Genomic DNA, 9,156 nt, shown 5'->3' on the forward strand with positions numbered 1-9,156 from the left:
TCAGTTGGCTTCGGACATCGTTCAACTCATCTTGGGCCTGGGAAAGCTCGGCATCTTTGCCCTCTAGCTCAAGCTCAGCCTTAGAGAGCTCCGCATCCTGAGCTTCCAGTTCATTCCTAAGCTGCAGAACCTCGGCCTCAAGCTCAAACTGCTTTTTCTTAGCTTCGGCTTCGGCCTAGGCAACCTTCTCTTTGAAGTCCTCGACCATCAGACGCCGAGTCTCAACCTCTCGCTGCACCCTCTGTTCAATGCGGGCCTTGAAGTTGGGATGTCTACATCCCCGTACTCCTAGACCAACGCATGACCCTCGTCTAACCAAGGGAAGACGGTCTGCTCCAAATCCTGGAAGAAGGTCCGGAAACTGGCAGTCATGGCGTCCAGGTCAGCTCTAAGGGCAGTGTCCGCATCTTCGGCATCTAGCCTCTTCAGTTCAGCAATCTTTGCTTGATATTCAGCTTTCTCGGCCTTGTCTGCCTTGGATTTCAGCTCATCAGGGGCAGAACCGAGCCCCATCTCTGTAAACAAAAATGTCTTGAAGGATTCAGTAGCTGAAGTTGAAGGCATATCGATGTTCTTGGCCTCCTCAGCTTTCTCTTCCCCTTCGGCCTCCTTCAGACCATCAGCACCTAGACCCTTGGGTTCTTCATTCAAAATTGGAACGTCTTCATCCTCAGGGTGGACGAGCAATGCATCAGCTTCCCTCTTAACCTTGTCAGTAAAAGGTTCGGCCACGTGCCGAGGAGAGGGGGGAGGAGCCAAACTAGAAATTTCAACCTTTTGAATCTCAGGAGGAGCTTCCGGCAGAGCCTCATCCTCCCCAAATGTCTTAGGAGGAGGAGTATTCGTCAGATTATCTCCCTCGGCACGAACCTCAGGATGGGGAGGAGTCTTCTCTTTCCTTTCCTCTGGCTTGTCCTCCTCAATCCGAGGTTTCTTGGCAAGAACAAGGGCAGGTTGAAATTTCCCAGGGTTAAAAACAACCCTTCTTCTCTTCGGGTCGGACATCTCTCTGTCTTAAGGATTCGTCTGAAGAGGATTCTTCTTCAGCCGACTCTCCTCTATTTCCTTCTTCTTTGTCAGACTGCAGCAGAAGGAAAAGGGGGGCAAAGAGCGGCATGAGCACCAAGTCAAAAAAAAAAAAAAAAAAAAAACAAAAAAATAAAAAAGAGAAAAACAAAGGCCTTCGGCCCCAGCCGAACTCCTTACCCCCTTGGTATTTTTGGCTGAGGCCGACAACGGCAAGCATCTTCTCCTAGAATATGTAGTGGTAGCAGGGAAACCAAGTTGTGGGCACTTAGGCTATTCGGCCCATGCCCCTGAATGGGATTTTTCTTCTTGTCGAAGAAAGTCAGCAGCTCCTTTTCATGATCATCGAACTCGTCAGGTCCGATGCTCCTCATCTAGGGATCAGGCTCGCTTAAATACCTCGGCCCACCAAAATAGTTCGGATGGTCCTCTTTTGAGGGCGCCCGAACCCAGATCCATTGGCCCTGCCAATCCTTGTCCGAAGTATCATTCGACCAAGTGGTGAGATGCCCCCTATGGGTCTCAATTCGCCATCATCTAGTGCCATGATGTTCGTCTGATTGTTGGTTCGACACCAGTTTGTGGAGTTTCCGAAAGACGTGGAGGCTCAGCGCAAAACCATAAAAGAGGCACACCTAAAGAAGCGTCATCATCCTTCGGATGCTGGCGGGGGTTAATTGGCACAACAAGATGTTGTACCCATTCAGCACTTCAACAACAAAGGAGTGCGGAGGGAACCGAAGCCCAAACTGCAGCTGCCGAGTATACACCTCGATGTACCTAGGGGGAGGACGGTGAATCCTATCTAGAGTTGTGGGCATTCGACACCAATATTTATCTGCCTTCATTATGCCGTAAAAAATTTCAATTTGCTCGGCAAAGCGGTAGAGGGGACTGTTCCACCCACCAGTCATAAGGAGGCGTGGTCATCAACCCAAAATTCTCAGGGACGTTGCCCCACTCCCTTGCTCAAGGGGGCAAGTCTTAAGGTTTGGGCGCCCAGCTCCCGCCTTGGCCGAAGGTGCTAGCCTCCCCCGAATCTCGGGGAGGCACGGATGACAGCGGCACCGCTGGAAGCAGCTACTGTCCCAACCCTGGGACGAGGGTTACGGCCACTCAAAGGCGACATCATCTCCAGCGGACGATTGCGTCGCGGAATTAGCTGAGGAACTTCCTCCTCTTCATCGACCACCATAGGTCTCTTTCCTATGTCTCAAGCCATTTTCGTCAGTGGAAGTCCGAGAAATAAAAAAAAAAAAAGAGGGGTGCTCTAAAAATCAAAGAAATCCGAAGAAATTTCGAAGGAAATTACCTTTATTAGAAGCGGAATTCGCCGATCTACGAGTTCAGAGCAACAAACTTCGATTTCAGGTTTCGGATTGCTGAGAATATACGGAAAAAGGAAAGTGGTTTAACAGTGGTGGTTAGTGAAGAACAGAAGAGAATTAGCAAAGAAATGAGGAGAGAAAGTGGGATGAGTGGCTTAAAAAGACTTTTCAGAAGCAGAATTATGGGAGTCCGCGCCACTAAAACCCCCACTAAGTCCACTTCAATGCAACCGTTAAACACTTCCCTAATTAACTACCCACTAAACCTTCCAACTTCCCTAATTACTCTCTAAATAACTGTTATTGCCTCAATAACTACCCAAATTCAAACTCTAATTAAATCATTTACTTCCCTCCATTTTGCAAGTCGAAACCCGGCGTGCATGCTTCCGAATCGGGTATGGGGGGCAAGTTATTTGGGTCCAATTTACTTCAATTGGGTTGGTCCATAAATGATTTAATTACAAAGCCCAGAGCAAGGTTCAACTCTCTAAATAATTGCTAAGTCGGTCAAGGCCCAATCAACGTGGCAAGCCCACTTGATTTAAGGTTCATTTATCTATTAAGCAAAGGTATAAAAGCCTTCAAACTTTCTCTCTGCATTCATTCAATTCAAGCCTCAAGCAATTAATACTCTTGCATAGTTTTCTCCCTTTAAACATTGTATTGACTTCGGCATCGGAGGGGTCTTTCTCGGCACAACCCCCGAGGCCAGTTTACGTGTGTTTGCTGTGCAGGAAACCATCGGCTTAGTCATCACTCGGACCGAGACCAATCTCCGGCCCACAGAAAAGGACCCAGCCGAAGGTCCTATTGTTTTTTCCCGAAACAGTTTCAATTTAGATTCCAAGTGATCATTGGTGATAATAACGTGGTCGATAAATTAAAGATTAGTTGATTTTTGTTTCTAACCTAACATGAATTTGGTTGTTGTTACGGAATATAAATATTGGAATTCTCTATGTGTTGCACCAGTAAGTTACCATAACCAACTTTTTGATACGAGACTGAAGTGTTGGTGGAGTTGTGAGCAACTCCTAGTTGATTTCGGGAATCAATGGTAAGATTAATCCTGATGCGGGAGCAATAGTTGAATATAGGTTTTCTTGATAATTTCATGGAGTTTCTAGAAACCTACACTATCTTTTAGTTATTATTAATTATTAAGAATTTTGCCTATGGATTTTTACCTTTCACTTGAAACGATTTTTCCTATTTTTAGGCTTTTAGAGTTTTAGTTATTAGGATATTTGTTTGTTTATTAATTTATTTATGTTATGATAGATTTAGTTATTGGTTATAAATAAGATTAGGAGATATATTAGGATTAGGATTCTTAATATTTTATCTTATTATAATATAATTATTAGTTTCCTATCTTATCTTTGTATGATTTTTCACCCTATAAATATGGGTGTATATCAATAATGAAGAATGATGAGATATTTGTTTTGAGAATTAACTCTTTGAGCTTTGCTCGTTTGATTGTTAATCAAAAACATCACTTGTTGCGATTAGAATTTTAAAATCCGAATATCCAATGTTATTATAGCTTGCGAGCCTTGTAAGAGTCATGAAAGATCCACTTCAAATCCTATGTATTGACATGTGTTTTGTAGTACTTTAGACTTATGGTGGTCTAAAATGTTGGCAAATCTTATCCTATATGGTAAGGGCTCTAGTATTACTTTAGGTGATAAAGTTTAGCTTAACCCTACGATTAACCATCAGTCTTCGAGGAGCTGGTATAACTTACAGCTTATAGCAACATTAAAATATGTCTGTCACTAACTTACCATGGACAAAAGTTTATCATGATGCAAGTATGCAACACTAAATCGAGGTTTCAATGCATGGTACTAGTTATAAAGATATGTACACAGTTTGATTTTTACTGAATTGATTTCAATCAAACTAGCTTAGAATATAGTCATTGATCCAGCCTTCCCAAAGTGGTAGCAGTAGAAAGTTCAGGACTAATGGTTTCTAATTATTATACGTCAAATAAACATATATATTCTGTAAAAAGCGAAAATTTTGGAATATATTGCCATTGTCCTTTTTCATCAAAGATTCTAAGATAAAAAGATGCAAGTAGGAGCATCACAAAGTTGGAAAAAGAAGGGCATTTCCTTGTTGGCTTTTTTAAAATTTGTGCTTCAATGTGGTAAGAGCACATATCAAAAGTTTAAACAATATGTTCTCTCTTTGTTTCTGAAATCTTTTTCTCTCGACTTTATTGCTTTCGTTCTATGGAAGATATCGATTTTTTGGACATCTTCTCTGCTGTTAACATCAAGTAGTGATTGAGCAGAGATTCTAGAAATGACCAGACCTTTTTGGAATCTGAGAGTCTGAGACCATGTGCTATTAGTAAATTATGTTACAAAGCATTAGTATGCTTAAAAAATTCTTAATGACAATCAGAAATGTTTCTCATTGATCACGTTTAACACCACATTAACATATATAGAAAATTCTCATGCTTCTGGAGAACAAGTGACTATTAGCTCTATCTTGGATGACTGGTAAATTATCGGCTCAATCTCCATAATATAGTTAGTAGCTAGTGTAACTCTCGAAACAAGCTAATAAATTCTACATGTTTATTTGTAAGCTCAGATTTTGAAATGTTTAATGTTAGAAATTATCATGTCAGAAAAATATGATGTTGGTAAGTATTTTTCTACTACTATGTAGTATGACTTATTATCAGCCTTACCTCCGTATTGATGTGTAAAGGATTGATCCATAAACTATTTTTCGAATTTGTAGTTTGTCAAGTTTGATCTGAAATACAGACTGAAGATTGGAATAAAAGTTTACATATAAAATAAAGATGACTTTCATTGCAAGGAAATATTACATGCTTTAGCTGCTCTTAAACCATCTGAATATTAGCTAAATGTAAAACAACATAGACCATCTACTTAGACAACTATAACGTTGATCAAATTACACTTTATTCACCTAAACATTTCTTTTGACACTGCAGCTAGCAAGGGAAATTACAGTATGATGATCAATTATTAAATCCATGGTATTGCCTGAGCAGTGGGATGAGAGCTCCCCTTAGGTGAAGCGACATGATCTCGTTGGTGGAGCCTTTCAGCTGCCCACCAATGAACACTGCTGGCACTGGTGTGTTGCATCCTAGCTTCATAATTGCCTTCTCCATTTCCTTGCCATCAGGGTCCTTATCAATCTCATAGATGAAAGGGGTAACCCCGAGTTCTTGGAACAAAATGTTAACACTGTAGCATAGGCAACAGGAACTCTTACTAAAGATCACCACACCATTTTCCGAGGCTACCTTTAGCACTTTTTCCATCTTAGTTTGTGTTTTAGTAAATGTTAGAGCCTCAGAGGTCCTGTGGCACAACTTAAACTCGTTATGCCAACAGGCCTAAGAAACTGATTCTGTTAACTGAGTTTCGGGCAGTATGATATTTTGTAGGAAACAAAAGAAAATGGAACAAAGGAATGGTAAATGTCTTGAAGGTTTGGTTGGCGGAACTTTGCATTACCTTGCTGAAGTATTTATAAGGGTAGCTTGAGTATAGGACTTCTCATCTGTCCCAGAACATTGAAAAGATATTGTGCTTTTTCGTTAGATGCTAAAAGTTTTTAAAGCTACTTTCAAGGAGATTGGAACTATTGTGTGTGTACTTCTCTTTGAATAATCAACTTGGTTGGCTGTTACATCAGACTAATTTGTCCTGTTTGTTTTGGGGTTTTATGTGCCCCTCGGGAGAGTTACAATTCCAATACTGGATTCCGAGCGCCTGTACCTGCAAAAAAACAAAGACTCCGGTTGGGTGGAGTTCCGCCTCCGACGATCAAGTTAGAACGTGTTCGGATGATGTAAAAAGTGCGGAAAGTAAAGTATCTTCTCGAATTCCAAGATCAGGAGTATTCTCTTAGTGGAGAATTAAATATCTGCAATTAATGATTGCTCTAATTTTAGTGAATGTTTTTTTTTTTTTTTTTTAATATCCTCCCCTGGTGAGAATATCTCCCTGTTTATAGGGTCTTGGAATTTGTGCTGCTTTTCTAGGTTACGGAAACCTAGGAATTGTGGGCTATCTCGGGAATTGGGCCTTGAAGGCTTTCTCTTTCCCAATCATTGGGGATGCCATGTGTTAGCAGAGGAGAGGTTCATTTTGAACCTCTCTAAGGGTGACATGTGTCACCATCTTATTGGGCCACGTGGCCTTGGGTATTTTTACCCAAAACATTTGCCCCTCACAGGTGTGACGTGGCGTGCCACGTGTCACATGCAAACGGGTGAACGGTATATTTATTTTTTTATTTTTTTTTACGGTTTGCATTCCGGGGAATTTATAGGGGTTCCCCTATTTCCATCCCTTCTATAAGTAAGACTCCCCTCCTCCCCTTTCTCGTTTTGGAAATCTGAAAAAATTTGAGAGAGAAGTTTTTAGAGAGAAGCCCTGATCCCGTCTGCCTTTGTTTTCACAAAATTTTCTTCTTTTTCCGCCTGACATACCGTCTGTGTAGCTCATAAACAAGAAACATCAGAACCGCCTGGGTATATTCAAGAACTGCCCCCTTTTCAGCTAGATACAGCCGGACTACATTCTGGGCACCTTCCAGCCAATTCTCTTGCTTTCAAAGTAGCTTCATCCGGTCATCCGCCTGTGCACTCAGCAGACATGGCTTCCAAGAACCGTCTGGGTATATTTCCAGAAAATTCTCTTGCTTTCCAAGTGGGTACATCCGGTCAACCGTCTATATCTCTCTCAAGCAGCTGACTGATTTCCGCCTGCCAGTCACAGCCGATCAGCGCTTTTCTTCACTTTTAAAAACATCTTCGAGGTACCGTCTCTCCCCTTCACAACTCTTTCAAGATTTTACCGTTTGTATATATTGCATTGAATAATGGATTCACCCACAACACACACGACACAGTCTAGGACAGTAGTCAACCGGTCTCTTGGTACAACTGAGTTTAGGACCGGGGGAGCTGCCTAGGGGTGTTTGGACCACCCTTGCTCTTCCTCGAATCCGACCGTCTCTGTGCATGTGCAGGACAATATGTCTCGAACGAAGCAGACGACACTTAACCCAGATTATAGATCAGACAGCTCAGCTAAGGTGCCGGCTGATAGAGAGTATGATGATCCTCCCGGTGCACCCAGCACTCCAAGTGACAACATTTTGGAGGATTTTGATCAAAGAGACGACGCTGAGACCGTCCAACGATCTGACTCAGAGGAGTCAACCTCACAGCAGGCGGATACCGTTAGTGAGGAGGATAAGGCGTACAAGTGGCCGTCTATATCCAACCAAACTGAAGCGCACATGTTCGCCAAGGATATTGTCACCCTAACAGCCACCTTTCCCGCCTTTGTAGAGAAACGTCCAGTGGGGGATAGGTGGGAAATCATTGTGCCGCCTGCTGAGGCAACAGTCGTCTGGGATGACGACATCGAACATGCCGACAATTATTTCGGCTGCTATGAGGCGGCATTCAAAGCTGGCCTCAGGTCCCCCCTTCATGACACTATCAAAGCCATCTTAAGGGGCTATGATCTTGGCATATGGCAATTCACACCCAATTCTTGGGTGAACATTATTAGCTATGTTGTTGCCTGTGAACTTCAAAACATAACGCCTAGCTGGGAGGCGTTTGCACATATGCATTACCTAAGCTGTGCCCCAGGCGGCTGGAAGGCGTGGTACACTTTAACCACGCATCCGGAGTATATGATGACACTTGATAAACCGTCTAAGTGGAGCAACTGGAAAAGTAAGTTCTACTAGGTTTTCTCTCCATCCAGACGTCTAAACCGTATGCTCCGTCACTACAATAAGGAGCTGGCTCTCCTGGGGAAAAAAGTGTGTCCTTCCGCGTGTCCCCGAGGAGGCTTGGGCACAAATAATGGAACCGGAGTTTTTCAAGAGGACCACCACACCTCTGGATGATGGAACCGAAATAATTGTACCCAAGAACTGGGTACCCCTTTCGAACTAGCTCAAGGATGAGGCTTTCCTCTCCGCCTGTGGCCTTAGTACCTTTTATGATAGACGTATGTAGACCACTTAACCGGCACTTTTGTGCCGTCTCCATGATTCCGTGTTGTTTTTGTATTCAACCAACCGGTTTTCCTTTTGAAGAAAAAGGTCTAGAAATGGTTCCGCCTGAAAAGACGCCGGTTAGGTCACCAGCCCAGATCCGGAAGGATCAATTGGAAAAGAAAAGGGCCCAACTGGCGGCCATGGATGATGGGGTAAGCACCGGTGGCATCCTTTATCTTGTAAACATTTTGTCATCAGGCGGCTTTTAACCGGCTGTGACCCTTATGTTTGACTTTTCAAGGTGGGAGTAAGAACGTTCCACGCTCCATCTCTAAGATGCTGCTCAAACGGAAGGCTGAGGAACCTTCCAAAGCTCCCTCTAAGGCTAGGAAAGCCCTGCCTACCCAGTCGGCATCATCAAGGACGCTGTACAGGACAGGCCAACTTCTGCAGGCAAAAGCCTGAAGGATCTTGGTCTGAGTACCGAGCCGGCTGACAAAGAGCTGGGCGTCCCTAAGACGCCAAAGAGTGGCATGCCACTCAATGCTGCATCCGGTTCTGCAGCGGCTGGGGGTGGGGTGACCCCTCAGTCTGAACCTCAAGGTATGGCTTACAGCTTTGATCCCCCATGGCCGCTTGGGTCTATGCGAGTCAAATCCCAAGTTACCCAATCCTCTAGCAGCTGGAAAAGTATAGGTGTCGCCTATGTTGCTATCTCACCACATCACTCTACTGGTGCAAATGCCTCTCAAGATGGCATGAC

General features: G+C 43.4%; 1 protein-coding gene across 1 annotated transcript; it reads right to left on the reverse strand.

Moving 5' to 3' along the window:
- Positions 1-5,169: 5,169 nt before the first annotated feature.
- On the reverse strand, positions 5,170-5,880 carry LOC110727358 (monothiol glutaredoxin-S11-like). Its single transcript, XM_021906923.1, has one exon. The coding sequence runs from the start codon at positions 5,683-5,685 to the stop codon at positions 5,377-5,379; it is 309 nt and encodes a 102-aa protein (XP_021762615.1). The 5' UTR covers positions 5,686-5,880; the 3' UTR covers positions 5,170-5,376.
- Between the last annotated feature and the right edge of the window lie 3,276 nt (positions 5,881-9,156).

The sequence above is a fragment of the Chenopodium quinoa genome, unplaced genomic scaffold (assembly GCF_001683475.1).
Source record: "Chenopodium quinoa cultivar QQ74 unplaced genomic scaffold, ASM168347v1, whole genome shotgun sequence".
NCBI lineage: Eukaryota > Viridiplantae > Streptophyta > Magnoliopsida > Caryophyllales > Amaranthaceae > Chenopodium > Chenopodium quinoa.

Excerpts from the sequence above, each read along its gene's own strand:
- LOC110727358 (XM_021906923.1), bottom strand. The coding sequence starts at position 5,685 with ATGGAAAAAGTGCTAAAGGTAGCCTCGGAAAATGGTGTGGTGATCTTT.